The sequence below is a fragment of the Jaculus jaculus genome, chromosome 17, assembly GCF_020740685.1.
Source record: "Jaculus jaculus isolate mJacJac1 chromosome 17, mJacJac1.mat.Y.cur, whole genome shotgun sequence".
Taxonomy (NCBI): domain Eukaryota; kingdom Metazoa; phylum Chordata; class Mammalia; order Rodentia; family Dipodidae; genus Jaculus; species Jaculus jaculus.
Window position 1 is genome coordinate 66,278,462 of NC_059118.1, and position 17,231 is coordinate 66,295,692.

General features: G+C 48.2%; 2 protein-coding genes across 2 annotated transcripts; one reads left to right on the forward strand and one right to left on the reverse strand.

The window, feature by feature from the left end:
• Positions 1–9,149: 9,149 nt before the first annotated feature.
• Positions 9,150–10,267, reverse strand: Fam50b (family with sequence similarity 50 member B). Its single transcript, XM_004666162.2, has one exon. It carries the CDS (start codon positions 10,265–10,267, stop codon positions 9,257–9,259), a length of 1,011 nt encoding a protein of 336 aa, XP_004666219.1. The 3' UTR covers positions 9,150–9,256.
• A 4,564-nt stretch (positions 10,268–14,831) lies between these two features.
• On the forward strand, positions 14,832–16,597 carry LOC123455541 (extensin-like). The gene is made up of 2 exons (XM_045136377.1): positions 14,832–15,171; positions 15,255–16,597. The coding sequence occupies exons 1-2, from the start codon at positions 14,832–14,834 to the stop codon at positions 16,595–16,597; spliced, it is 1,683 nt and encodes a 560-aa protein (XP_044992312.1).
• The last annotated feature ends 634 nt before the right edge of the window (positions 16,598–17,231 follow it).

Here is a 17,231-nt window from a genome sequence, read left to right on the forward strand (position 1 = left end):
GTACACTCACTCTACAATAGTATCTGAAAATAATATTGGAAAGGTAACCTTTGGGGTTCAGCACACAACACTCATTATTTTATTTTATATTTTTAATATTGTATTGTTTGAGAGCCAGAGAGAGAAAGAGGCTGATAGAGACTGGGCACGCCAGGGCCTCTAGCTATTGCAAGTGAACGCCAGTATGGCTTACATGAGCACTAAGGAATTGAATCTGGGTCCTTAGGCTTCTCAGGCAAGCGCCTTAAATGCTAAGTTATCTCTCCAGCACAACACTCATTATTTTAGAGAAAACGCACAAGGATCTGGCTGTGCTCATTAGTATGAGGACAAATGCATTCCCACATTCCCTCACAGTGGCCTGTGGACAGCAGAAGCTCTCATCTTTGACAGCTTCCTTGGGTGGAAGAGCTATTCCAGGTAGAAATGGCAGCTGGCCCCGTCCCCAGCTCAGGGCAGGTCAACTGCATTGCACAGTGGTGGCATAAGGTCCCACCTGTCTCATGCAGCTCCAGAGGTCCCAGGTGACACACTGGAGAGGCATCAGCTCCCCATCTTGTTCCGTAGCATAGACTCTCCATCCAGGGACAGCTTGGAATAAGCTTCAAAACCAGTGTGGTGTATATACGCAATGGAGTTTTACTCAGAGTTATAAAGAAAAATGAAGTTATGAACTTTGTAGAAACATAAATGGCTGGAACTGAAAAAATTTACACTGAGGTAACTCAGACTCAGAAAGACAAAGATCACATGTTCTCTTTCATACATGAATCCTAACTTTTAATGTTTGTATATCTGTAAATAAGGAGATGCGAGAGTGACTATAGGTTACTATTGGAGAAAGGAGACCATGAGAGGGGAACAAGAGGTGACAAGAGGAGGGGGTGGAGGACAGAAGGAAGCAGATAGTATGAAAGTGGAAAAGGAGGAGGGGGTGGGGAACGAAGGGGGAAGGGAAACAAAAAACAAAATTTGTCTGCAGCCACCATAATGAAACCTAATTCTTTGTACGCTAATTCAGAAAAGAGTTTAAAAAGAAACCCACACGGCATCCATGCAAGGGGCGCTACTTGAGGTGGATAAGACTGTGGAGCCAATTTGGACCCCAGGTCATGATTGAAGACCACAGGACAATTAAGTAGTAATTAGTGGAGACTCACAACTAGCTGGAGTACTAATCGAGGAAACCAGGCTGACAGACACAAAGAGCCAGCTAAGCTTGACCACAGGCAGAAAGGCTGCCCAGATGCAAGGAAATAGATGCCACTTAGCGAGTCACCAGACAAACTCCAAGATGGGAAGATCAGCATCCAGAATTAGTACCATATAAAATTGCAATGTGTATGATGGCTCATGGCTACAATCTCAGCATTCAGGAGGCTGACTTATCACTGTGATTTCAAAGGTCAGACTGGGCTACAGAGTGAGCTCCAGGTCAGCTGAGCTACAATGAGACCCTGCCTCCAACAAAACAAAACAAAACAAAACAAAACAAAACAAAACAAAAAATTAAAATGTGCAGTTTTCAACAATTATGAGTCACACAAAGCCACAGGAAAGTGTGGCCCACACAGAGGAGAACAGTAAGTGGTAGAAACTTCCCTCGAAAGGTGTGGCTGCTGGGCAGAGCAGAGAAAGACTGCAACGTGGATGCTGCAAGTATCCAACCCGCAATGAGGACCACACTCAATAACCAGGCCGGGCAGGGCAGCACCATTGTATCAGACAGAAGATTTCAATAAAGACAGCAGTTATAAAATGGAACCCATGAAAAAGTGTAAGTAGTGAACTTGACAATGGATTTGAGTCAGCAGAAGAAAGAACAAGCAAAATAGAAGAAAGATCAACAGAGATTATGCAATTCAAGGCACAAAGATAAAAATAAATAGACAGACAGCTTCGTGGTGCTGGGGAGATGGCTCAGCAGTTACAGGTGCTTGTTGCAGAGCCTGAAGGCCTCTGGGCTCGATTCCCCAGTACCCTCATAAGGGCGGATGCACAAACTGGTGCATACATCCAGCGTTTATTTGCAGTTGCAAGAGGCCCTGGCATACTTACTCTCTCTTTCTTGATCTCAAATAAATAAATAAGAATATAAAAACTAAATATATTCAGAAGAATACATACACCATTAAACATACCAATATATGTATAATGAGTTTACCAAAAAGGAAGGAAGAGAAATAGAAACAGAAAAAATTGTTTGAAGAAGTAATGGACAAAGAAAGGGTTACTTGTGGGGAATGGGGAAGAAAATAGTAAGAGGTGGGGAAATGGGAGGACAGTGAGGGAGGGATGGAGAAATACAAAGTATGGTGGCATATATGTATGAAAATTCACAGTGAGAGCTGGAGAAATGGCTTAGTGGTGAAGGTGCTTGGCTACAAAGCCAAAGTACCCAAGAATTAATCTACACATGGGAAACACTCCATTACTTTTCAGTAGGATTAGGACAGACACCGAGCACAGAATAGTCTAAATGAAAGCCAGCAATAAAGCAACAAGCTTGAGTGCAGCCCAAGAAAAATCACTCACCACACACAATGAATAGGATTGTCTCCGTTCATGTAAACTGCTGGCTTTGACTCTATTGGGATGCATTCCTATCAATATAGTGGCATTGAAACAAAACCAATGAAAGCCAAAGGCCATGTTCAAAATTGTGTTGTCCTGTAAACCTGAGGCTAGAGTCACTCCATGGGAATTGGGCATTAAGACTATCCAAGTTCCTCTGAGGAGGCCAGGGGGGCTTGCATGGGAAGAAGCAGTGTGCACAGTGGGCTCATCCCAGTGTATCTAGAGGGGAAATTTATACTGGGTGCTGGACAGCCCTCATCCCAGACAAGAGGCAAGCATGTTCACCCATCAGTGTCTACATGCAGTTGAGCTATGGTGCTCATTTGAGGGCTGAGGGAATGTGGCTCAGAAGTGGGTCTGCTTTAGTGCTTTGTGCAATGGCCTGAGCTCCTTTATCAGTACCCAGATGTATTGTGAGCTGGGATCAAGCCTGGAGGGGAACCAACCAGTATGTAACAGGACTGCTAGGAGCTCTGTATTTGAGCTGGTCAGAGGCAAGAATGGGGAAACTGAGGACACAGGTTATCAAAGTGCTGAAGAATTCCAAACCTGCAAGTCAAGAATCATATGTCTAGTAATATATCTTTTTTAAATGAAGGGAGAATGAAGATATTACCAGGCAAACTAAATCCCGAGAGAACCAATTGCCTTGAAAAAACTGCAGGACCCCTATCTCTACTACAGAACAACAGCATCAAGGAGTGTTGCAGTGGGGAAAGGAAAGACTTACAGAACAATGCTTAGAAATGAGCGTTAGAAATAAACTATCCAGCTTAGATAAATGGTTTTGCAAGTGTGACAATACTGCCCAAAGGGGAAAGACAGTCTCAGCAAAATGGTGCCAGGACAAGTAGTCATATGCAGAAGAATAAGACTGGATTCTTACCTTACCTCTTAGCATATCCCAAAAGATGATGAAAAGGAAGAATTCTAAAGGCACAAGGTCAAGATTTATTTTCTCCCTCGATTAGAAAATTAGCTGTGCCACTGTATACTTAGCACTGATTTTGGAAGCATGAAAATGCATAGACATGGGCCATGCATGCACACGGTTCCAGGAACTGCTGCTGAGATGTGGCATAGGAAGCAGGGTGATGTTCCTATATAAGAGACCTATTAAGTTGAACCAGGAGCCACTGCTGAGATGCAGCATGTGAAGCGGGGTATCCTTGTATTGAAGGTCCCAAAGGCCATTGTATAGAGCTGAAGATGGACTATAGTTTGCAGTGGAGACCCTAAGTTGTTTTGGATATTACAGGAACTCTGCAAAGGCTACCACAAAGCACGGGTAGCTCAGAATGAAAGTTTTCCCTTGGTTACTCAGCTCAGCTGGCTGGACAGAATTAGGGATTGCAGAGACTGTCATCACTGGTTATGGATGTTGGAGTTGAACTGCAGATGTTTGATGTTTACCTGATAGTTATTGATTTTATATTGGTCCAGTCTCTCGTTATGCCTTTTTACAAAGGAAATATTCACTCTGTGCCATTATATGTTGGAATTATGTAACATGTTTTGATTTTACAGGACTCACAGTTAAGAGACAGTCTTAAATTTCAGTTGAGACTTGGGATTTTGGAACAATCTTAGAGTTGATATAGATTATGGGAACCTTTGAAGTTAGTGTGAGTCTAATGTACTTTGTGAGGTGATCATGAGTCTATGGGGGCCAGGAGCAGAATGTGGTAGTATGAACATGAATGCATGACCCCGTAGCCTCAGTTTTTTTTCACATTTTTATTTATTTGTAAGGAGAGAGAGAGAGAGAGAGGTCAGGAAGGGCCACCAGGGCCTCTAGCCACTGCTAATAAACTCTAGATGCATGTATCACTTTATGTATATGGCTTTACATTAGTACTGGAGAATCAAACCAGGGTTGTTAGGCTTTACAGACAAGCACTTTAAACACTGAGCAATCTCTCCAGCCCAACCTCAGGTATTTTTGATTAAGGTTAAGCTTGCTTAAGTCTTGAACAGCCTACTGGAAGAGGCATTACTGAGGGCAGATCCTGGGGTTCAGTCGTAAGGTGTGTGGAAAGCAGTTTAAGCTCTGGCAGTTCCTGCTTCCTGGTGGTGCTGGCTGTCTGATGATGTCGCTCTGCTTGGATTATGAAAGAGAGCCAGTTTCTTCTATCATTGATATAGCTTCTACTGGATTTGTAAGCTAAAATAAACTCCTTCCTCCCATAAACTGTGTCTAGTTGGATGTTCATCCCTGCTACAGGGAGCTGACTACAACACTTATATGTGACTCCAAAACCACAGACAACAAAAAGAAAAGGAGATAAATTGAACTATAATGAAATTAAAATTTTTTATACCCAAATAATATCATTAAGAAAGTGAAAGGCAAGCCCCACAGTGGTAGAATACATTTAAAGATTATATATCTGATGTGATACTTGTATTTATAATATATAAAAATCCTGCCAGGCATGGTGGCTCCCACCTTTAATCTCAGCACTTGGGAGGCAGAGGTAGGAGGATCACCAGAAGTTCAAGGCCACTCTGAGACTACATAGTGAATTGCAGGTCAGCTTGGGCTAGAGGAAACCCTACCTTGAAGCTCTCCCCACCAAAAAAATTCCTTATAACTCAGTAAAAACGTGGCCCAGTGAAAAACTTGGTAAAGGTTTCGTTCTAATGAACATTTCATCAAGGACAAAAAACAAATCGTCTGTAAGCACAAAGTATGCTTAATATCAATAACCACCATAGAATTGCAAGTCAAAACAATAGTGAGATTCCACTCCACACCAACAAGGACGACTTTCATAAGAAAGACAAATGAAGGATGGGCTGGCGGCTCCGCAGTCAAAGGTGTTTGATGGATCTCTGTCTTTCTCTCTCTCCCAAATAAATAAGGAAATAAAATGTTTTTAAAACAGAAGGATGGACAGGTGTAGGTAGAGAATTTCAAACTCTCATACACTGCTCCTGAGAATGTGAAACAGTGCAGTTGCTTGAGAAAGCAAACAGTTGCACAGTTATCTCCGGCACCCCCACTTCCAGATATGTATCCAAAAAAAACTGCAGACCTGTGTTTACACAAAAACTTACACCAAACTTTCATCAGCAACATTACTGATCCAAGTCCCAAAGTAGATCTAAGTACATGTGTGTCAATCACAGAATGGATAGATAAATAAAACATATTATATGCTCATGATAATTGGCTGTAAGAGGGAGTGAAATACTAATAATGCTACTGCATGAATAAATGTTGAAAATCATAAATCAATCACAGAAATCAGACACAAAAGACCACAAATTGTGTGATTCCATACATATAAAATACTCAGAGTATTTTGTATAGAAAAAAAAAATGGCAACTTCTTAGAGTTGGAAAGGCAGTGCTTGGTGATGGCCACCCAGTTTGTCTTTGGAATAATAACAACATTCCAGAATTATCTGTAGCAATGTTTGCAGAGTTCAGTGGATAGACTGAGGACACTGCACCACACACTCTGACTGGTAGGGCATGAAATGTGCCAGTATCTACAGACACCTCTGTTTCAGGAGGCTCTTGAGATGAGTCAGATGGTTGGCTGGGGCTGAGGTCATCTTAATACTTTAACAGAGGTTACCATAGTTTATCCCATGGCATAAAATGGCTCACGGTGGGAGATGCTAATTGGAAGCCTTGCCTGAGGAGCTGTTCTGCTCCATACCCTCTTTCTGTCTGTGACTGGGGGTTACCAGTCACTTGTATTGGATGCTGTAAACACTTCCTCTATCAATAAAAGTTTTAAAAAGGAACACATGCCTGACCGTCTCAATTAATAAACTTATTCAGTCAATACCCCCAGAGCCAAGGTTCTATCCATCTCAAAATGATTTATGTGATTTTGCCTTTTAAATCCCTTGCTCTCTTTCACTGTCCAGGGCACACTTACAGTCACCCATGGTTTGACTTGGGACCACCTACCTACCCCAGGTTGTAATGAACTGTCACTCATTCCCATTATCATCAGAAGATCTCTTATTTTAGATTGACAATGAGAGCTAAGAGCTTTAATACTAAAAAGGAAAGAAGATAATTGGCAAAAATATAAGGTAAATTGTTTTGTTTTTAAAGCTTATTTTCAAGTATTTTATTCTTTTTGATGCTATTGTAATTTTTGTTTTGGACCCTGCAACTATCAAATTCAATTCTTATTCTAATACTTTTTTTGTAGATTCTATAAGCTTCTCTATAAGGAATTTAGTTTATCACTTAAGTAATCTGAATCTATCATCAAGTATCTACAATTCTCTTGCTACTACGTCTCAATGGGAAATATAATCATCAAAGTACAGGCAACAGTTTTCCATTAGTGCTTTGGAATGTAATGATATGGGAAAGACTACAAGGCATATTATAAAACATTAGATATTATTGTTTCTCCTATAATTTTAATTGGTCTCCTGTATAAAAAGTCACAATGTCTTGGCTGGGTGTGGTAGCTCATGCCTGTAATCCCAGAACTCAGGAGGGGACTGAGGTAGAAGAATCACGGGTTCAAGGCCAGCCTGGATTACATGGTGAGTTGAGTTCCACATCAGTCTGGGCTAGAGTGGAACCCTGCCTTCAAAGAAATCCCCTCCCCTGCAAAATCCCTAAGTCTTAATGTTTTCCCTCTTTACATTCTATGGTTCTTTCAATCTTGCAAAATAATTTACTATTTTGTTCCTGAATGACCTATTGTGTGATGTTTCTATGAGATCAACATGTTGGTTTTTTAAATTTTAAGTTTCAAAGATATAAAGTTGGCTCACTTGCCCTTAAAATAAAATTTGCTAAAACCAGGACTGCCTATCTGTAATGGTCACATGGGCTGGGGCAACAGTTCAGCAGTCATAGGCCCGGCTTGGAATGGTCAAGTTCATACACAGCTGATTCTGTTTACAAGCGCAGCAGAATATAACATGGGCCATATTATTCTTACACTTCGATTTCACAAACTAACATATATCCCAGGGTCTCATTTCTAAAGTGTAAATCTGATTGAACAGTAATTCCAGCTTATGTCTAAACTGACAGTTTACGACCTGTTTAATTCAATCAGCCTTTCAAAATAAATAGTTAAGAGACCCTTCACCTATCCCTGGCCCTTACTAAATAATCCCAGCAATTAAAAACCTCTCATAGTTTTCATTTGATTTCTAACTCTTTTAACTTTTTTATTTTCGTCTTCTCTGGTCTTTGTTAGTTTTTCTTCAAGTCTTCAAAAAATGCTGAGGTCACAGCTGTGAAAACTAGAAGACAATTCTCTACTGACTCTGCAAAAATCATGGAATTTTAGCTAGCTCACAAACAAAAATAAACTGGAGTGAAGGAAAACTCCAGGTATTTCTAGTCCTCTGTGCCTCACTTCAGGAGAGACCTCAGTGTCAGCACATGTGGGTCAAGGACGTCACCTTACCCAGCTCCTCAGAGGATTTCTGGCCTCCCTCAGGACCTTCAGCGCTCATGTGGACTTGGACCTCTAGTAAAATGGGGGTGGACTTTTTGGGAAAGGGTCCCTGCTGCCTGCTGCAGGTTTGTGCTGGCTGTTTGGTCGTGTCTCTGCTTGGGTGTATGAAGCGGCTTATTCCACCACTGATGGAACTTCCCCCTGGATCTGTACTCTTGAAATAAATCCCTTCCTCCCTCGACTGTGCCTGGTTTGGAGGCTCACTGTAGCAACATAAAGCTGTCACCAAGCACCACCGCTGGAAGCCGGCACCCAGAAAGCCGATATTCTGTAGAAGGTCTTGGTTCTTGGTTGGCACAAGAACTCAATGTCAGAACCAGGGTAAAATGGATGAGGTACTTGCACTAAATAAAGGACTCAGCTAAAAACCCAGCAATCAAGATAAACAGTGTTTGAGGCATTTTTTTTAAATTGGAAATAAACAGAAAGTTAACAATGAGCAAAATATGAAAATTTTAAAGTTGGTTCTGCAACAGTACCACGTGAAGTCATATTGGAACTTTTGGCAGAAGGGAAATCGGTAGCACTGGTCCTGCAAGCCACACACCGTTCTATCGTCCCAGGGCCTGGGGCTCAACCACTCGACTAGGCAGGGCTGCTTGCTGGCCTGAACCCCTCCTAGCTGCCGGCCACGGATCTGACACCAGTGACAGGCAGTGACGTTTCAGAAGTGTGCACAGAAATCCTTCACATAAAGTAACAGGCCCACGAGAAGGCTGACGTCAAGACACTGTCGGGTCCTAAGTGCTTTGCAAGTCCTCACGCTGACTTAGGACACACAAGGGGCAGTGTTACGTCCTTCCACGGGCTTAGTAAGCCTGTTTAAGACTGCAGAAGAAAGAAGGTGGACAGAGCAACCAAACCCTGTGTGCCTGGCTCCGCAGTCCACGCTCACCAGTTGGTCTGTATTTTGTCACACAAATAAACAGATAGAGACGTCAATGGTGGCGCATGCCTTTGATTCCAGCACTCAGGAGGCAGATGGAGGATCGCTGTGAGTTCGAGGCCACCCTGAGACTACATAGTGAATTTCTCCAGGTCAGCCTGAGCTAGAGTAAGACCCCACCTCAAGGAAAAAAAAATACCAAAGAACAACAGCAGCAGAGTGACATGTGAATAACGGAACCCTCTGTCTTTATTAAACCTTGGGGAGAAACGAGGGCTACAAAGCAACATGTTGGGGACACGCGAGGCCGTTGCTGGGGACACGGCCCCGGGGCTGGTCAGCGGATGGTGTACTTGTCCCATTTCTTCTCGGGGTCGTAGGGCTCCCAGCGGCTGGCGGGGAAGATGTGTTTGTTCTTCTCGTACCAGCTCCGCAGCACCACCTTGCCCGCGTGCGACTCGTCCTTCTCCATGGTGGCGTCGCTCAGCAGCCGCACGTCGTCGTGCACGTCGAAGCTGAAGAGCGGGCCGCTCTTGCCGCGCGCGCGGGCCACGATGAAGTCGTAGAAGGTGTGGTGGTGCGGCAGGATCAGGTCCTCCTTCACGTACATGAGCTGCTCCACGCTGGCGGCGCGCAGCTCGCGGAAGTCGGCGCGCAGACCCTGCAGCGCGCGCCGGAGGAACTGCTGCACCGTGCTGCCCTTGCGCATGCGCACCGTGCGCCGGTGGCCCGAGCCGTCCCAGTAACTGAAGGTGATCTCCACCTCCTCGCCCTTGACCTTGTCGCGCTGCGCCTCCCACTCGCGGCGCAGCTGCTCGCGCAGCCGGGCCTCCTCCTCCTCGCGCTTGCGGTCCGGCAGGAAGCTCGTGTCCACGTCGGGGTTCTTGCCCAGGCTCCTCCTGGCCGCGCCGGCCCGGGGCGGCCCGCCGTTCCGCTCCCCGCCATCGCCGTCACCGTCCTCGTCCTCGCCGTCGTCCAGCGAGAAGGACAGGCTGCTGATCTTGCGCCTGCGCTCTCGCCGGCGCTCCTTCTCGCGCAGCCGCTCCAGCTGCAGGCGGCGCTGCTCCTGTTGCTCGCGCTGTGCGCGCTGCGCCTCGCGCTCCTGCAGCAGCGCCTCCTGCCGGGCCTTCATGTCGTTCAGGGTCACCAGGCCCACCGTGCTGGACTTCAGCTCGGCCTCCACCGCGTCGTAGTGCGCTGAGAACTTCTTGTCCACCTTGGACTTCGTGATGGTCTCTTCGGCGATGCGCTGCCGCAGCACCTCCATCTGCGCCTTCTGCTTCTCGCGCTTCTTGAGCAGGTGCATGGCCCGGCCGGCCTCGCGCATGGTGCCCTTGTACTGCGCCATGCCGCAGCTCCGCAAGGCCTAACTAAGCCGGCAGTGAGCGGTTCCACCTTGGGTGGGCTCCCTGTAGTCTTTGAGGCTCTGGGCTAGCTCCTGGACTCTGTAGCTGGGAGGAAGAAACACATGTGAGAATGGAACCAGCACTGCTGCTCTGTGAAGTCGACACCACCTCCTGACAGACCTTCTACCAGATGGACAGGGTCTTTTTGGTGACCCAGTATGGTGACCACTAACCACAGGAGACCAGTGGTGGAAATACAGCCGTGTTTCCTTTTTAGTTCAAGTCAGAGTGCCATAACCATGCGTGTGACTACTGGGCCATACCTAGCTGGGTCTTGGAGGTGTACGTGGAGAAAAGTTGGGTCTATAGAGCAAACCTTTAACTGTCCTGGCATAAGCTCACAGAGCCCCATGAGAAGAATCTGGGTCTGCCCTTGTGGATCCTGCCCCAGGAAAATGCTGGTGGAAGAAGTTGGCCTGGAGGGAAAACACCTGTTCCCTCGGGGTCTCTCCCAGAACAGAAGCAAAGGGAGGTAGTGGAGGCTCTCTCAGCCTGAATTCTTGGGAGGGCGACAAAACTAGCTTGGGTCCTTCTAATGTTTGTTGCTGTCCCTACTTCCCTTGGGAGTCAATTCTGCGTTTGTTGAGCCACCAGTGTAGAAGCTAGGAACAGAACCAACACAGCTCCTTAAAACTATATAGAGCAGAGCAGAGATCCATACAAAATGCCTTCTTAGTATGTCAACCAGAGCAGAAGTGAAGCCTGGTTTGATCGTAAAACTTGAACTGTCCAACTTCCATATAGCCGGGTCCTGTCCTGTCTCACTCAGTAGCTCTCACTCCCGATGTGTCATCAACAGGCATCCCCTAGTGCAAGCTGTCCACCTCTTTCACACCCCCAGGCCCTTCCACAGTACCCTCTGGAACACAGTGCCTTGGAAAACCCATGGAACATCCCTTTGAACCTTCTAGCATTAAACTGAAGTCCAGATGCCCATGCAGGCACAATTTCTACATAGAGCTAGAAAACCCCCTGGGAATGGGAGTCTCTGATGTTCACTTTCATTTCAAAAGCCTCACTTCCAATAACCTCTGACCCGTCTACTGGTTGTATAGCAAATTCTTCCAACTTGGAATGTTCCCTCCTCAAGAGAGGCTAAGGGGATTTAGGAAGTCATGTCTGAGAGACTTAAAACTTTAAGGTCACCCAACCACTCCCCAAGCTTGTAAGAATGATTAGCAACTGTTGAAGGGCAGACTTTAACCAATGCTAATTAGAAATTGAAACTATCCCTTTGGGAGGAGGGAATTCTGGAGATCCGGAAAGTGAACAAGTATGGGAAAACGTTGCAAGAACCTGCCCTAAGGGTATTCATAGAGGGAAAACAAGTCCTTGGGCTCAGCTGCCTGCAAGTTGTGTAGCGTGCTCCAGACTCTGGCCAGCCAAGCTGCAGGTTGTGCAGTGAGCTCCAGAGTCGCCAGCTATGCTGGGCTGGGCTTCCCTGTGATGTAGCTCCATCCCTTGCTTCTATAAGCAGCCCTTCACCCTGTTTGCAAGTAACCTCAGTAAACTCACTGGTTCACCAAAACTGGTTTTGGTGCAGTCTTACTTTGGTCTGTCGCCTGAGCCCTATCTAAGATGACTAAATCTCTCCTGGGAGCCCTTATTCACCTGTCCACATGGCCTTGCCCCAGCTCTTATCAGAGCACAGGTCTGATCCACAATACCTTGATTCATGGCTTTCATGCATATTCCGATTTTTCTCTACTTGCCAAGACCTCCCAATCCTGCCACGTTTTTCTCGCCATCACACCCTTCTGTGTGTCTGCCCTTCCAAGTCACCACAGGATCAAACCTCTTCTTAGGCCCTCGTGCCCCTTTCCTGCCACCATTCCTGCAAAGTCCCTATCCTGGGTGGACCTAGCCCCTAACTCCAGGGAGCTGACTCCTGGTGGAGAAAACAAAGCAATGTTGATGCCACTCTCACTTTAAATTCAGGGTCTCATGCCTGCATGGGGACTTAAAACCACCTAGAAATTCTGCATCCTGCCCCAGTGTGTCTGCTGTCCAAGACAGCATCTCAACCCTCCCTCTGCATGTCCACTCAGCTCCTTTCCTACCCAACAGGCTAGGGACACATACTGCCATGCCTCTGTGTTTAGTACTTGCAGATATTCTGCTGAGAGATTCCTGACCTCTTCCAAGTGTCATAACAGAAACTGCATTTGGTTCGTTAGATCTCTAACATACCTGGGAAAAGGGGGTCGATGGAAACCCATGTTAACAGCAGCTTTACTGGAGCCTTTAATCTGCCAGTTTCCAGTGTAGCTCTCCAAGAGGGGCTAAAGCATGTCATGTTTCTACACGAGAAGTGTCCCATTAGTGAATGTTTGTCCCCTTACAGAGTGTTTTAGTTACTTTTCTTGCTCTGACTAAATACCCTGACAAACAACTCACTGAAGGTTAGTACCATGTCAGTTCAGGTTACTTCCCTTTGTGCTGAGGAAGGCTGGTGGCAGGAATGTGAAATACAGCTGGTCACACTGTGGCCTCATTCAGGGAGCAGAGTACTGGATGCCCAGGCTCAACCAGCTCTCTCCTTTGTATGCAGTTCAGGACATTCTGCCCATGAAATGGTGCCACCCACATTTAGGGTGGGCCTTCTCACTTCAATTAACCTAATCTAAAACATTAAAGATGTGCTCAGTCGTCTGTTTCCATGGTGATTCTAAATCCTGTCACAATGACAACCCAGATTAACCACCCCACAAGATATCTATCTACTAACTTATGCTGAAACCAGTGTTTCCTCCTGCTGCTAACATTCATCTTCTACAGACCCAGACACCATTGCCAGCTCCCAGAATTAAAAAGTGTGGTCTGGAATTCTTGGGAAAGGCTAACAGGAAATACAAGAAGAAAAGCTAGACATGGTAGTGCACTTCTATAATCTCAGTTCTTGGGAGGTGGAGTTAGAAGGATCAGGAGTTCAAGGTCATATTTGAGCCCAGACTGGGCAACACAAAACCCTGTCTCAAGGATAACGAGAAAAAGCAGCAGATTTATCTGCTCTTCAGGAGTTCCCCCAAGTTCTAAGATGGTAACCTCTTCTGGTGGCCTACGCTCTACAGGAAGAGCACCCTACCACCCTCCCCCAAACACTACCTTAAATTATGATATCACCAATGACAAGGTTAGCAAAAGGGGGGAGGGAACAACAATCTTCTCTGACAAACAGGAAATGCTGATTCAATCACACAAATGTTAATTTAGAGAAAATCTTAATAGCTTCCAGGCTTAGACACAGGTAGAAATATGTAACAGTAGTAATTTTAAAAAATTCCTACCAAACTACTTAAACTATTGTAAAAGGGAGAAAGAATAAGTTTACAAAACCAAACAACAATAAAATTCAACACAAAATGTACATATATATTTTTCGCCATGAGTACTTTGTCATTTACCTTAAGCAAGTATGAGTTTTGTGTAAGAATTATTATCCTACAAATGGCAGGGGTACAGTACTGTCCTTTCAGTCAGTCTGGAAATGAAAAGCCAGTGTAGGCTATGGTGTATAACAGCCTCATTTCCACTCAGCCTAGATAGATCCAGGGTATGCTGGCATCCTCTCTTAAGGATCTCTCCAACACCATTACTCCATTCTGAGCTGTCTGATAAGACAATGCCATGCTACCTAGTTTAGAATGTATTTTGACCACAGTCCTTCCTGCCCCTTTCCACAAAACCTCTTCTTCCCAAGTAGTCCTTTTTGTCCTTTGATGCCTTTTTTGTTTTGTTTTGTTTTAAAGTAGGGTCTCACTCTAGCCTAGGCTGACCTGGCATTCACTATGTAGTCTTAAAGTGGCCTCAAACTCATGGTGATCCTCCTACCTCTGCCTCCTGAGTGCTGGGATTAAAGGTGTGCCCCACCACGCCTGGTTTCTTTTATAATTTTATTTATTTATTCATTTTTTGTTTCTTGAGGTAGTGTCTCACTCTAGCCCAGGCTGACCTGGAATTCACTATGTAGTCTCAAGGTGGCCTTGAACTCATGGCGATCCTCCTACCTCTGCCTCCCAAGTGCTAGGATTAAAGGTGTGCACCACCATGTCCGGCTTCTTTTATAATTTTTTCAAACCCCAGATAAAATGATAAACTAAACATAGCCATTTATGAATACATACATACTGAAAATGGCAATGGCAATTACTGAAAGATGAGCTCCTTGACTATTTTTTGTTGTTATTTTTTTTCTTTTTGACACAGGGTTGCACTCTATATCTCAGGCTGCCCAGAAACTCAGTATGTAACCAGGTTGGCTTCAAACTCGTGGCAATTCTCCTGCCTCAGCCTCCTGGGTGCAGAGATTACAGATGTAAACCACCACATCTTCACGTTTTGCAGATGCAACTCAACACAAGAGCAAGTCAAGACTAAAAGAGAACTTCGTTAACTTGATAAATGTCTTCGAGAAATCTATGGCAAATATCGTATTTAATAAGATTATTTCATGTCTTTCACAGTTTTCTCCAAAATAAAATTACAGGAGCGATAGCCCATAGTCGCATGGGCCTGCACTTGCGCAGGGTCGCGTCCCCACACCCACTGCAAAACATCACAGGTGAGAGGTGGACTTCGCACCCCAACCCTTCCACAGAGCATTCACGAGCGGAGCCAGCACTGCGGCCCGTGGTTCGTCCTCCCAGTGCCGGTGGCACGGCCCGGTCAGTGTCGGCATCGGTGCGAGGACGGCACATGGCGGCTGAGGGAAAGCCCCGTGTCCTCCCAGCAGAGGCCGCGCCGCAAAACTCAAATCCCGGGACTTCCTGCCACGTTTACCTGCACAGACAAGTGGGCCTCGCGGACGGACAGTCGGACTGGGTCGCCGGGCAGCGCGGCCGGAGTGGTGTGTGGGGACGACGCCAGCGTTGTACGTCCCTGGGCAACACGCGCTTCCCAGCATGCCCCGTGCACGGGCTTCACCGCCAGACCGGCGTCGCACGTCCCCTGGCCACACGCGCTTCCCAGCATGCCCCGCGCACGGGCCTCACTCACCGCCAGACCGGCGTCGCACGTCCCCTGGCCACCATGCGCTTCCCAGCATGCCCCGCGCACGGGCCTCACCTCCAGACCAGCATCGCACGTCCCATGGCCACATGCGCTTCCCAGCATGCCCCGCGCACGGGCCTCACTCACCGCCAGACCGCACGTCCCCTGGCCACCACGCGCTTCCCAGCATGCCCCGCGCACGGGCCTCACCGCCAGACTGGCATAGCACGTCCCCTGCCCACCACGCGCTTCCCAGCATGCCCCGCGCCCGGGCCTCAGCGCCAGACCGGCGTCGCACGTCCCCTGGCCACACGCGCTTCCCAGCATGCCCCGCGCACGGGCCTCACTCACCGCCAGACCGGCGTCGCACGTCCACTGGCCACCACGCGCTTCCCAGCATGCCCCGCGCACGGGCCTCACCGCCAGACCAGCATCGCACGTCCCATGGCCACATGCGCTTCCCAGCATGCCCCGCGCACGGGCCTCACTCACCGCCAGACCGCACGTCCCCTGGCCACCACGCGCTTCCCAGCATGCCCCGCGCACGGGCCTCCCTGCCAGACCAGCGTCGCACGTCCCCTGGCCACCACGCGCTTCCCAGCATGCCCCGCGCACGAGCCTCACCGCCAGACCGGCGTCGCACGTCCCCTGGCCACCACGCGCTTCCCAGCATGCCCTGCGCACGGGCCTCACTCACCGCCAGACCAGCGTCGCACGTCCCCTGGCCACATGCGCTTCCCAGCATGCCCCGCGCACAGGCCTCACCGCCAGACCGGCGTCGCACGTCCCCTGGCCACCACGCGCTTCCCAGCATGCCCCGCGCACGGGCCTCACTCACCGCCAGACCAGCGTCGCACGTCCCCTGGCCACCACGCGCTTCCCAGCATGCCCCGCGCACGGGCCTCACCTCCAGACCAGCGTCGCACGTCCCCTGGCCACCACGCGCTTTCCAGCATGCCCCGCGCATGGGCCTCACTCACCGCCAGACCGGCATCGCACGTCCCCTGGCCACATGCGCTTCCCAGCAAGCCTCGCGCACAAGCCTCACTCACCGCCAGACCGGCGTCGCACCTCCCCTGGCCACCGCGCGCTTCCCAGCATGCCCCGCGCATGGGCCTCACTCACCGCCAGACTGGCGTCACACGTCCCCTGGCCACATGCGCTTCCCAGCATGCCCCGCGCACGGGCCTCACCGCCAGACCAGCGTCGCACGTCCCCTGGCCACCGCGCGCTTCCCAGCAAGCCTCGCGCACAAGCCTCACTGCCAGGCCGGCGTGGGCTGAGCAGTCGGCTTTCAATGCGCGGGCCTCGGGGATAGCCGGCCCAAGTCTCCAGAGTACTTCACGCAGGCCAGGCCTGCCCCATACACTGTGCACGCCAACAGGCCAGTGGTGTCCTTGCACACTATGCAGGCGTATAGGTCAGCAGTGTCCTTGTGTACTGTGCACGTCAACGGACCAGGAGTGTCCCTGTGCACTGTGCACGCCAAGAGACCAAAAGTGTCCTTGTGCACGCCAACAGGCCAGGGGTGCCCTTGTGCACTGTGCAGGCGAATAGGTCAGGAGTGTCCATGCCCCACTATACAAGCTAACGTGTCAAGAGTGTCCCTGTCCCACCATGGACTGGCTGAGCCAGCAGTGCCCCTCTCCCCTGTACACTTAAAGCAAAGAGAGGATCTATTATTTCATGTGGAAATGGGTAGCTTTTTCCAAAATAACGGCCTCCATTTTCACAACTTGTTTGTTAAGTGATCGGACCTCTGGTGTCCCATTATCCTAGTTCAGCTTGCCAAGGTGTCATACATTTCTCCACAGCCTCACCTTCAACTTCCTCTCAACATTTAGCATCCTTCTTTGCCCAGGATTCCAACCCTCAGGATAGCTGGCTGCTCTCCTCTCCCCGTTCACTGCAGAACAC

Bases quoted from the DNA above. Each gene is read 5' to 3' on its own strand.
- Fam50b (XM_004666162.2), bottom strand. From the start codon at position 10,267: ATGGCGCAGTACAAGGGCACCATGCGCGAGGCCGGCCGGGCCATGCAC.
- LOC123455541 (XM_045136377.1), top strand. From the start codon at position 14,832: ATGGGCCTGCACTTGCGCAGGGTCGCGTCCCCACACCCACTGCAAAAC. The intron at 15,172-15,254 runs GTGTGTGGGGAC...CTTCACCGCCAG, and splicing joins CGGGCAGCGCGGCCGGAGTG to ACCGGCGTCGCACGTCCCCT.